This window comes from Rhizophagus irregularis, chromosome 8 (genome assembly GCF_026210795.1).
Source record: "Rhizophagus irregularis chromosome 8, complete sequence".
NCBI classification, from domain to species: Eukaryota; Fungi; Glomeromycota; class Glomeromycetes; order Glomerales; family Glomeraceae; genus Rhizophagus; species Rhizophagus irregularis.
In genome coordinates this window covers 4,848,266-4,861,611 of record NC_089436.1, presented here as the reverse complement: position 1 = coordinate 4,861,611, position 13,346 = coordinate 4,848,266, and the positions used below count along the sequence as shown (strand labels likewise).

At 27.4% G+C, this 13,346-nt stretch overlaps 3 protein-coding genes across 3 annotated transcripts; 2 read left to right on the top strand and 1 right to left on the bottom strand.

Moving 5' to 3' along the window:
• Positions 1–1,732: 1,732 nt before the first annotated feature.
• Positions 1,733–2,634, top strand: OCT59_028932 (uncharacterized protein; the record flags this gene model as incomplete). The annotated part of the gene is made up of 2 exons (XM_025311703.2): positions 1,733–1,986; positions 2,064–2,634. 2 exons carry the CDS (start codon positions 1,733–1,735, stop codon positions 2,632–2,634), a joined length of 825 nt encoding a protein of 274 aa, XP_025169050.2.
• A 3,786-nt stretch (positions 2,635–6,420) lies between these two features.
• On the bottom strand, positions 6,421–8,779 carry OCT59_028931 (uncharacterized protein; the record flags this gene model as incomplete). Its single annotated transcript, XM_025332661.2, has 5 exons — positions 6,421–7,574; positions 7,663–7,990; positions 8,073–8,254; positions 8,345–8,405; positions 8,504–8,779. The coding sequence occupies 5 exons, from the start codon at positions 8,777–8,779 to the stop codon at positions 6,484–6,486; spliced, it is 1,938 nt and encodes a 645-aa protein (XP_025169051.1). The 3' UTR covers positions 6,421–6,483.
• A 955-nt stretch (positions 8,780–9,734) lies between these two features.
• Positions 9,735–11,491, top strand: OCT59_028930 (uncharacterized protein; the record flags this gene model as incomplete). Its single annotated transcript, XM_066147665.1, has 6 exons — positions 9,735–10,038; positions 10,107–10,373; positions 10,443–10,541; positions 10,611–10,687; positions 10,795–10,953; positions 11,058–11,491. 6 exons carry the CDS (start codon positions 9,735–9,737, stop codon positions 11,361–11,363), a joined length of 1,212 nt encoding a protein of 403 aa, XP_065994352.1. The 3' UTR covers positions 11,364–11,491.
• Between the last annotated feature and the right edge of the window lie 1,855 nt (positions 11,492–13,346).

Here is a 13,346-nt window from a genome sequence, read left to right as displayed (position 1 = left end):
ATAATATATAACGAATTTATACTTCAGGCTATGAACTGGCCACATTTACAAGAATTGCAAGAACAGACTAATTTGGAATAAAAAAAAATGGATAATTGCTTTACCTTCGATATCCTAAAATTATAGGAATTCGCTGGACAAGAGGAACAGCAATAAAACATGAAAAAACATGAATATGCTGTAATGTTGTATCAAAGTCGACAGATGGGACTCAAACTCTTTAGTATCGAAAGAATTACATGATTATTTGTGAGACTCGTTATGTGCAGAACTACGATGAAACCTTCTGAATTATTGAATTAAACTCCATTGAATCGATAATTACAACTTAATTAGGATATCCGATGAATGTTATGTATATCGATATCAGAGAATATAAGTTGCACTTCGGATTATTAATAGACAATATTGTCTTTGGATGTATTTATTACGTTATTCTTTTCATTGTATGAAATTTCCTTTATGATTAAGTTTTGTTGGGGAAAAGTTTGATTTCGTAATATCATTTGTAAAGCAAATTTAGTATAGTTTAATAAAAATCACTTTATTCACAAAAAAGAAATATTGTAATGCATTTTAAAATGGTATAACGATACACAGATAAACAGAAGATCACTTTGCGCCCAACTAAGTTATTTAATTTTATTGTGCGCGAATCGCGTGAAACGTGATATGACGCGAATTTTAACTTTTCAAATTAATTCAAATTACAATTTACGGGTCATTTAAAACTGAGTTTCTAAATAAAATCATTTAAAATTATTTTCATGACTTTTTTTTTTTTCTTTTTTTCTCGTTTCATTTTTTTTTCTTATTATGGTTAAATTTATATTATTTTTGATTTTATTTTTTTTTTCCCAAAATTTTGCCTAAATCTGCTTAATCTGCAATAATGATGATTGGTATTTTTTTTAATATAAATAAACAATTACTATACCTTGCATAAATGTTTAAATATTACGAAATGTTCATTGATTCAACAATACCTTTTAACTCAACCGTTTTCCAGCCTCAAAATAAAATCAAATCATACGACTTGAATAAAAGCAAACTAATCAATAATGACTTTTGAGAAAAAAAAATTCTCTTCTAATAAGCAAACAAATTATATTGGTAATATATGTGTAGGTAATATTTTTATTAGAAAAAAAAAAATTAATTCATAATCCAAATAAGGTTCATTTTTTACATTATTATCTTTCTCAATTAATTCGTGCAATAGAAAAATTTAGGTAATGATCAGCGGTGTGATAAGTGACATAATAATCTTTAATAATCTTTTTTTTTTTTACCCCAAATATTTTTATTACGGTATAATTACTATACTACTTAATTAACTTTCATTAAAAAATTAATTTATTATGTAAAAAAAATTGATTTATAATTTTACCACCCCTTTTCATGTATCAGATAATCTAATCAAAAATTTTCAAAGTCAATATTTTTTTTTCTTTTTAAAATGATCGAATTTCGATAATATCACACATATTAGTTTTGGGAAAACACTTTTGTTTGGACAAAAAATGAAAAAAAGACACTCTTTTTATATATTTCGAAAATTTTATTGAGAGAGAGAGAGAGAAATTTAAATTTCAAAAATATTATATTTCATTTTTTTTAAAAAAGTCCAAAGAGAGGAGAGAATATAAATAAAATAATAATATTCGTAAATTAAATTTTTTCGAAACAAAATAAGAAAATCAGGATCGTCAAAATTCCCATTAAAAAAACGATGAAGCGTTATAAAAAAATGACAAATGATGATGATTCAATTGATATTATTCCCGGTATTCAATATCATTCTAAAATTCATGTTGATTATCTTTCTCATGATTGGAAAAATGAAAATGTTTGGATCTCTTGGAAAGTAATGACTAAACAAAAGAAAATATTTGATAATGGTATTCGACTTGAAAATGCTTCTTGGAGAGTTTGGGCAAAACAAAAATATAATCTTAAAACCCTTAACCCTAAAGAATTAAATTGGTAAATATAATATATTTGAGTAAAGTGTAATATATTGATAAATGATACTTATATATTTATCTTTTTATTCTTAATAGGTTGAAGGATGATGATATAACTTGGTTATATGGACCTGCTTGGTCAAATAATATTGAAACTTTATCTAATTTACAATATAATGAAGATAAATCAAATTATATATCATCATCAAAAAAATCATGTTTAAAGAAAAAACCAATGTTGGAAATACTTTGCCCCATGATTAAAAGACAAGAAAAGAAAAATCGAGAAAATGATTCAACATTTGAACCAATTTTATTATCTACCGAAAATAATGATGATACGAATAATCGAAAAATTCAATTCAATGATTATGTTGAACAATATATCGCTACTGATAATGAAAATAATAGTAGTGAAGATGAAATATCAAAAAATTGTTCAACGATATGTAAATTGGCTCCTACAAAATTAAAAGAGGATCGAATTTATCATGAATATTCTTTATTACGTTCAAAAAATTCAAAAAATTCAAAAAATTCGAATAATTCGAGTAAATCGAAAAATTCAAATAATTCAAGCAACTCAAATAATTCAAATGATACAACATGGAGTTACTTCCAATTCTTCTTTTATATAATAATCATTTCGATAACATTGATTATTTAGTAAATAATATGCGGGTGAATCAAATCCACTCATCAAAATTATGATATTAAGCGCTCTTTAAAAAAAAAACAATAAAAAAATTAATATAGAGAATTATTTAAATATTATACGGTAAAACAAATGAATAAATATAATATAATATAGTAATTTAGTTATTTTGCAATATAAGAATTCTCAAAAGGAACAGGAAAAGTTAAGATATAAGATATAAGATAAAGGATCTATTCTTTGTGTTACTCGACAGATCGGATGAATCAATTATTATTATTACGTACTTAGATTTTCGTTTTTCATATTTACGACATTTACGTGTTTTTTTTTTACGGTTCCATGTGTGGGGTTTTTACATTAATTTACAGTCGGTATTATACGTATTATATCTAAATAAAATATTTGTTATAAGAATCTTGTCTATATAAAATAAAATTACGCGTGCTTACACATACGTAATTATTAAAAAAAAAGCCAACGTACCCATGTTAGAATGTTAGAAATGAAAAATATAATTTTATCTTATCTATTTTTTTATATAAATAAGATATCGAAAATATTATTTTTTGTCGTATTTAGATATCGTTTATTTCCTTCATATGGCACATAATGTGCATGTGGCGCAGTAAATTTATAAGAATGGTTTTTTTATTCAAGATACTAAACTAGTAATAAAAAGAAAAATTCTTTTTCCTGCTTGATTTCTGTGTACTTTATTTCAATTCGTAAAAAGGCCAAACATTTGTACCGAACTTAATTAACAGCAAACTACAAAAGTCGGTCAATAATTTTTTTATCTTCGATGATAATCTAATCATTACTTTTTTTTTTGTAATATTTTTTCAGCGATTAATGAAAATATTAATCATGGAAAACAATACGAGTGATACAATACTCGTATTAGCCATTTTTAAATATAAACGCACGTAATATTTCTATTTATGGGTTCGCGTGACGATAAAGTTTATGAAAAGGGATTATACTTTATAGTTTATACATCAATCCATACCAATCCATCCACTTTCTATCTAGTGGAATCATACACGGTTTAATTTTGATTACAATCATTTTTACTATTATTATCACATTTCGGTTTATTAATTCATTTATTAATTTGTCATGATTAATTCATTTGTGATACTAAATCAGATACTTTTTGTTTGCCAGGTATGGCGATTAATTTAATTAGTGATTGATTTAATTTATTAACAGTTAACAAATTCTCCTCTGGATTATTTTTCTTTGTAACATTTCTTTTAGTTTTTTATAACATTTTATATCTGAAACAATTTATCTTGTTTTCCATCTCAACATGTTAAAAGAAAAAAAAAGAAGCTTTTAGTGTAAAGAATATACAACATTTACGATATTATTCATACACTTTAAGCCACTTATTGGAAAAATTTTACAACTCAATATCATTCCCAACATTTATAATGGCTAAAAAAAATATTTTTTAAGTAACAAAATAATATTTACCAGTAGACATAGAACTTGATATACTTGATATATTTGGAGAATATCTTGACATGAAATTTAGTATTTCTCCAAAGCCCTAAGCCTTACAAGAATTCATAAATAAAAGTTGATGTAAAAAGCAAATCTATTCAGTTGGTTATCTGAACTATCTATTTATTTTAACAGGATAAATTGTTGAGAAACTGACTTTATACATAAGGGAAACCATGGTATAAGGGAAACCATGTTGATATGGTAATAATTCAGAAAAATCACTGATCTTTCCATGTTCTTAAAGTATCATAATTTTATTGTTAATAAAGATCTACTGACTCTGAAGGAGGGATCGGTTATGCATCTTTCCTTTATTACTAAATGATAAGTCAGTAGTTAATTATAAATGTAGTGGTAATAGTCTTAGAGTATATCAGAATTTACTTTAAATTTGACAGAAAAACTAGCCTACAAATTACTATAATATTTTCCAAAAACATTTAAAAGGTATACGTTGTAACTTGTATGCAGTAAAGATAAATTCATTATAATTTAAGTAAATATACAGTACTATTACTAAGAAAGATGGAATATATTAAGACCAAAAGAAAAAAAGAGAAAATGAATATATAGTAGTAAATGTTGACACCAATCATACCATCACAAGAAAAGAAGTTAAAGAACAGTTTGACGCAATATTCTATAAACAGGATAGATCAAAACAAAATTGTCCATGCATGATTTAATTTTTACCTGAATATATAAAGATTTACTGAAAGGTAATGATATTGAAAGAAGTGTCTTACCAAAAAGAGCTAGCCTGTTACCAATGATAAGAAAATTCAATTTTTATATATATTTATTAAAAATATTTAAAAAGCAATCCTAGAAATTATATTGTAGATGGATGATATTATAAAGAAGTGATTTAAGTTTACTCTTTAATTACAAATTCATTGATTACTTGGGTTTTGATAATTGGAACTGGTTTTTTTGTATTGTAACTTACAAGTTAGTTTAAATTATATGTAAATATTATATTAATATATAAATAATAGAATGAATAAATAATTTTATAATTTACTTTTTGTATTATTAGTCTGCCCTTTGATATAGTGAAGTCGCTCCAAATTTAAATGTCACGTGTTCAGAAAATTCGTAGTATTTAATTGTTTATTACAATTAATTTCATCACCTTTTTTTGATTTCTTCAAAAATATTACTTAAACCTTGAGAAATACATATAGAAGTAAAGGTCCAGATAAACTATTTCTTCAGAGTCGGAATTATAATAATACCGGCCAGTTTCTAAAAAGGAAATAAATTCCTGATTGAGTATTATTTAAGAAAGGAAGGATCGTCAAATCTTCAAATACCATATTTATAAATGTAAAAACAACGTATCTGTTATCGTTTATGAAACTTTTTAGTAGATAGATTTTTTTTGGGGACAATACAATTTTTCATATGTATTACTTGTTGATATTAACCTCACAAATATATTTTCCAATATAATTAATAATACCTGTCAAGAATTTTACTATTTCTGGATGACTCCATGAATTTATTGAATTACTTCGTGATCTAATGAAATGTATAAAGTATAAACTAATACCATTTAATAATTTCAGGACTTTCTGATGTATCTAAGAACAATGTTTTATTTATATACGCGGCATCATCAATTTTTTTGCGTTTATTAGATTAGAAATTACACTAGACTAGATCGGTTAGTTATAGAGGGTAATATGATTTATTCTAGGTGTTTGTAAAAATTTATGTAATCGAATTCGATTCTAATTTAATAAACGCGTTGCTAACTAAAAAAAAAAATCATTTCGTGGAATAACTGTAGCAACTGTAGCACTGCATATAGTTATACAAAAAAATCTGGTTCAAAAATTGAGTAATACCCGGGGTCCGGGGATAATTTTTGTGAGATACCGGGTATTATATAAGTGTATAAAATATAATTTTTACCAGAATTAAGCCTAAGTTACCAGAATTAGGGGGGTTACTAATTGAGGGTAAAATTTTTGTATCTAGTAAAATACTCGGGGTCTTATAAAGTGGGGGTGGATACTATCAGATATGCAGTGCTAGACGGTAGATTCATTTTCCCTGAATATTCATTGTAACAGAATCAATCATCATAGTAAAAGAAATTGTTACCACCACCAAATTCATTTAATACACGAAATGTTTCGTTCACAGAATTTGAGGTTATAAACTGTGTAACGTTTCAAATGATTTTATAAATTGGCCACATGATTAAAAATACATATGTTCGTTATCAGCTACAAGTTCGAAAATATTAATTTTGACTTTATTATGTACTAATACTTTTTTTAAAAGAAATTGTATTACATATAGTCTATTCTTACTGTAAAATTTATCTATACTAATTCAAATGTCAAAGAAGTCTTCTACTTTAATTTTTAAAAGTTTTTTTGCTCTTTTCACAGAGTCTTTATAACCAGATTCCTTATACCAACGAATTGCATTATTTATATCTTTCATAGTATTGTCTTCTTTTTCATACATTTGTGCAAGATTATATTGAGCTACTTTATCACCCAAGTTTGCAGCTTTTTTGTATAATTTAAACGCTGCTTCTTTATCTTCTTGTGTTCCAATTCCATTATGGTAACAAAATCCCAACATTGTTATTCCATTTAAAGAAAATTCAATTTCAGCCGTTTGTTGAATTAATTCAAACCCCTTTTTCACATCTTTATTAACTAATTTTCCAACTAAATAACAGTTACCAAGATTGTATTTTGCGGCTAAATTTCCATTATTAGCAGCTTTTTCATAATAATCGATAGCCAATTTCTTATCATTTTTAACGCCTATTCCTTTTGCATAACAATGTCCAATTCGTGAATGACCTGCAGCAATATCTTTTTCAGATAATTTGAAAAAACAGTTAAAAGCTGAATTTTCATCTTTAGTAGTTCCATATCCATATTGATAACATATTCCAAGATAATATAATGTTAAATCATGATCTTGATTTTCAGCATTATGAAATAATTCGAATGCTTTTGTTCTGTCTTCACCCATTCTAATTCCTTTATAATGAAAATAACCAAGTAAAAAATTACAATTTAAATTATTTTGATTATTTGATGATAACCAATTTAAAATTCTTTGATTAATAATTTTAGAAACATGATCTTTTAATCTCGATTCTCTTCCTTCATTTGTTTTCCTCCACATAAAATCTATTATATCATCAATCAATTTTTGTTCATTATTATGATCTATTTCTATCGTTTGATTCTCTTGAATCTCCAAAGCTTCGTTCAGTTCTCCTGATGGTACGTTATTAAAATATGAAGACATTGGTAAACTATTAAACGAAATGTGTTCGCTTTGAATGTATGATAATAAATCATCATCTGTTTGATCATCATTTTTGTTTAACATATTTCTTAGTCGTGATGTTACTTGTTCCATATTTGGACGATTGTCTGGTTCACCATCCCAACATTCTAAGATTATATACATTAATTATTTTCATGTAAAAATATATATATATATATATTTTTATTTAAATAAACAATTAAGAACACAATTTACCTTTATAAAGTTTAACGTAATCGGAAGGAATATCCGGATCTGAAACTGGTTCCTCTCTATTGCCTTGTATAATAGTCAAAGCTATTTCATCTGATTTATTATGAAAAGGTGGTTTACCACTTGATAATTCCCATAATAAAACACCAACACTATATACATCACTCTTTTCATTTAATTCATATGATGGATTTTCGAATCTTTTCGGATCAACATAAGGAACTACGCCATGTAGATTTGATTGAGGGTTGGTTGCCTCTTCAATTCTTTTTGATAATCCGAAATCAGCAAGTTTAATGATATTTTGATGAACTAATATATTACCAGGATGCTAATTAAAAATAAAAAGTTAATATATTATATATGATATATATTTTTAAAATCTTAATAAAATTATAAAATTAAATATTTACCAAATCACAATGTAAGATATTTTCATTATGTAAACATGAAACAGCACAAGCTATTTGAAGAGCAAGATCATGTTTTTGATCCCAGGAAAGATCATCAAATTTTTTTTTCAAATAATCACGAAGCGTTCCATCACTTGCATATTCTAATACTAATAAATAATTTTTTGATTCACCTTGATTTTCTGGATTATTATTTTAATTCATAAGTTTTTTGTGTTACATTAAATAATACAAATAATATATATTACATTTTTAAAAAAAACTAAACATACTTGTAATTCCATGAAAACGAATAATATTATTATGATAATCAACTTCACGTTGTAGTTTAAGCTTTAATATAAATTAAAGATCATGTAAATCATAAATTTAAAGAAAAGAAAAAAATAAAATAAAATAAAAAGATTATCATTTTTATATTTCAGATTTACCTCATGAACGATTTCCTTAACAGTTAAAGCGTTCAAATTAGAAAATGATTTTAATGCAAAATATTGTTCCGAATCTTTATAATTAACACGAAATACTTTTCCAAAATGTCCTTGACCAATTATTTGAATATTTTTAAAACTTTCATATTCATAATATTTAATATATTTTTTTGATATTGCTTCTTCTAACCAATTAAGCCAATTATCATCAGGTTTATTGGTAATTATTTTTTTGATTTTTTTAATCAAATCACCTTTAAATTTATCATCAAACATCTTTTTTCACTTAAGACAATGTTGAAAAAAAAAAGAAAGAGAAATAAAAAATTATTGTGGAGAAAGAAATTTCGTTATTATTGTTATTGTTGTTATTATTTTATATTTCAGTTTCTTAAAAAAGAATTTCTTATTGAGTTTCATTATAATGTAAATGAGGATATATTTGGTAATATAACAATGTGATTAGCGATAATGAATCGTCAGGATAAACGGGTACCCGTGGGCTTATCTGCTTCCGCATCGACATGATAATACACAAGTTTCCTGTTGACTAAATTTGTTTATTAAATTTAATCTTATCATGTGACATTTTTATTTTTTAAAACAATTCGATACAGTGGCTTCCAAAAATAATCATTATTAATCATTAGTTTCATATATTAGTATCAATTTTTTAAGGCAATATTATTGAAAAATCGATCATTATAAAAACTTTTTATCTATAATTTTTAATACAAATTATTAAAATTTATTATTAAAAACAAATAGTAAACTTAATATTTATCTTTTATTACAAAAAAATATTAAAAAGTATTAAATTTAAAAATACCAATAGCTTCCTTCATAAATATCTAGCAAACTTTAATGAAAATTTAATTGCAAGTAATTTACCTTGACTTTTAAAGGCAATTTACTTTGGCTAAAGTGCCTAAATTTCGCTTTGAAATTACACTTAAGTAAAAATTTTTATTAAAAAATTGTTTTATTATTATAAAATAATAATCCTTACATTGGTAGTAAAAATTATAGCAAAAAACACTATTATTACCAATCTATGCATTTCGCAATTTTAGTGATTGATAAATTCTTTTGTGTAACTTTTTAAGATATTTTTTGTGATTCAGAATTTGTGAAACTGAGAAATTTTATTTATAAAATTGCTATCAGCTATCCTCTTGAGTGTAAGAATAAATTGTCGATTCTTGCTAAATTTGTGGTTATCTTTCTGAAAATGGAATCTTTAAAGTCGATTCGTGAAAATCTAAGAGTTGTAAAGCTGTGGGTCCTTATTGAGAACGAAAACCCTGTTAAATTAAGTGTTAAGTGGAAAATTACTGATCCAGAGCCTGACTTGGTTGATATCGAACCTAGACTTTGTGAAAAAGAAGTTCTTAGTGACGTTCAGCCAGAGAGACTCGAATTCTTTAGGTATGGTGATCGTATCACGCCTATTTGTCCAGGTACCCTCGTTAGTACTTTGAATACAACAGACCAAGATCCTCTTGTTGTGCGTTATCCCTTATCTGACTCTCAAGGTAAATATTTTCAAAAGTATTTTGTTACACCTATATGTCTCGTGCTCATGTCTTTCTTCCGTCTGTAGTTGTTGTTCGCTGCAATTTATTCACGTCCTGGTACAAAAAAAGGTTTCCGCACAACAGTGGTCTTTGGTACCTTATACGTCATGGAGTAGAAACGAAATGGGAAAACTTGAGAAACTCCCAATATTTTTTTGTGTACAGTCAAGATAATAAGAAAAGCGAGGAGGAACAGATCATGAATGAATTTGCGCTCAATAATATAGTGGCAAATATTCAACCTTCGGAAGACAGTGACGAACGCGAAATCAGTCTTTCTATTCGGGTTAAAGGTTGATAAATTATTAAATTATATTATATAACAGTTGTATGAATTCTCATTTATTTCCTTTCTTTTATAGGTAAGAAAGCATATGATGATTGGGAAATAGGTGAAGTTCTCAAGGAGTTTTTGCATCAAGACGGATCATCCATAGGCGATATTCCTACATTTAAAATGGGTATGGTTTTTTTTTATTTGAAAAACGTGATTTGGTGCTATAGTTTCTCATATGATTTTTCTATTAAAGACGATCTTAAAAAACCTGATCCTGAAATTACTCAAGTGGAACTCAAATTATTTGTTGATGAGCTTAAAAAAAAAAAAGTACTTTCAAATATGTTGTTCGTAATGAACCAACCTGCCGAGAGTTCATTTCTGCATTCATGACCACAGCTGTAAAATGTGTCCAATCAATAGAAGAAAATCTTCAGATCAAAGCTAAAGAATGGCTTGATGGAAGCTGTGGCTATGGTCTCACTGACTTTGCTGCTTATGTTGAAAGTAAATTGACATTAGTCGCAGTAGTTAAGAAAGAAGATTTTGAGAAAGGAGCTGCTCAGAACATTGTGCAAATACGCAGTGCTGTAGAGGTTAGAAGATCATCATACATTATTTACTATTTTATTTACTATTATTCCATTTTTTTTATTGCTATTTTTATGTATTTAATATTTATATATATTTTTTTTTTTAGACATTAACACGAAAGTGTAAGAAGATAGGTGAAATAGATAATAGCGATAGTGATAAAGTTCCGGTTCTTATGTATGGAATTGTAACGAATGCATTACAATGGTATTTTATTCAATGGGCTGGCTCTCCAGAAGATCCAACAATTGAAGTATCTGGTCCACATCAATGTGAGTTTGATAGTGAAGAGTTGGAACAGGCAAAACAAATTGTTAAATATATTGTCTCTATTCTCCAACATCAAGTTCGTGGTTTGAAAAATGAAGAAGTACGCCATCAAATTAAAAAGAGACGTCAAAAATTTTTTTAGAAAAATTAATTTTAGTATAAGTAAAAGTAGAATTGCACATTTACAAATACTTTATGTAATGCTGTAAATTAAAATTAAATATAAAATTATAAAATAAAATAGAAAATAAAATAATAATTAAGCATATTAAAATTATTTGTAATATTATCGCGATCAGCTTTATTTTTTATTTTTATTTCAAGAAAGGCAGGCAATCTTCTGATACAATACAAAATTACAGAAGAAATAATTACATGCTAATTAGGTATATACAATCGACGAGAAATGCACATCCCATACAGGACCCACCCTTCGAAAGAACCTGATGACAGTGACATAGTCGCAGCATCAGTAATCGAACAGGGTTAAATGTTAAGATAAAAATTAAGGGATAGAAGAATAATAAGAAAAAGAAGAAGCAACTAAAGTGTAAAAGAACCAGAGCCCGTATTTTCCTTTTGACCCGAGGGCCACCATACGTAAATACTGTTAGGTATAGGATGATTCACACTATTCTAAATTGTGTTGAGTGTTAGTAGAGGTATTATTTTGAATACAAGAATGGGGGTATCAATGATTAGTTGAGTTTTTGGTTTGGATTTTTCGTTCGTAACATGATAATGGGAATGACGTAAGAACGTCTCGTTTATTAGGTCTACGTTCAATTTCTTTAGTGTCGTCATATAAGCAACAACAGGTATGTCGCCAAAAAATTTGTTTAGAGGTATCAAGACCACTCACATTGAATATATTGGTCATAGCATCGTTCATTAAGACAGTTTTTGATTTAATTTTATCGTAACGCGGAGGTTTCGCACGTTGGTGAAAAACGTTCTGAAAATTGGTAAGAATACCAATTTCGTGTTGTGTTTGGTCGTATCGATGTGACGTTGTGCCGTGATAACGAGCCTTCTCGGTATTTACTTCTTCTTCTTTGCTACCATAGCAGCTTGTTTTCGTTTAGATTCTGCATCTTTGCGTTTTAATTTGAATGGCTCTTCTCCATTGGTTACTACCAGGAGGATAATAAGTTTTGCCAGATTTTGAGAATAAAGAGATTGGGGAACGTAAGGGAGATCTTCAGGTTTGACTAAACGCTAGGAGGTAAGGGTGCCTATGGAGCGCAGCGCTGGGTTCAGAGCTGTCTTCCGTTGTGTTACTAACCTGTGGGTCAGTTGTTTGTTGAGGATAGGATCGTTTATAGTAATATCGTTGATAGGTAAAGGTGAACTATCAGACTGGTTCTTTAAAGCTGTTCGTGATCATGTTCCGTTGAATTTTGTGTGTAAAGGACAAAAAGGTATAGTCTGAAGTGTCCGGGATATATCATATTTTATATCTCAGATATGCATTATAGGTTTGCGGATTTGTTGGTCTTAAGAAAAGAGGAAAGTTTTCTGTCTCGCAGCGTAGAGTCGATCTTGAGGGTTGATGATAGGATTTGGTTTGTTAGATCTAAAAATACGATTTTTCGTGCGTTCAAAACGAGCACGTTGACGTTTCGTGTTTGCTTTCAATAAATTCCAGTTGTGAATATTGTTAATAATACATGCGACTGCAAGTATTACTAAGGGTGTATTTGAAACCATTTGCCTTATAATACATTTGGTATTTAATATCAAGGCGATGTGAAAAGATCGTTTTAGATTCTTTCTTCTTCCATAAATCAAAACATCGATTAGCGTGTAACACTTTGTGGCGATCACGTTTAGGTAACGTGTTATCAGCGAGAGGTTGCATAAGGATTGATAAAACTTTGAAGAAATCATGTTGATGCGTGATGCAAGCGCGTCTATTGTTGGACATGATGAAAGGTGACGAGTCGAACAACTACCGCCCAGAAATGTCTGAAACTCGTTGTTGATGTTTTCCATGATTAAATGGTTACAGGGGGTGTAAATACCGAAGTAGAATCTATATTTTTTATACGAAAATTTAAAGTTATACGATTTGGATGTGGATGAATTATTAGCACGTGATTTGATACAAGAAAATATTTTGTTG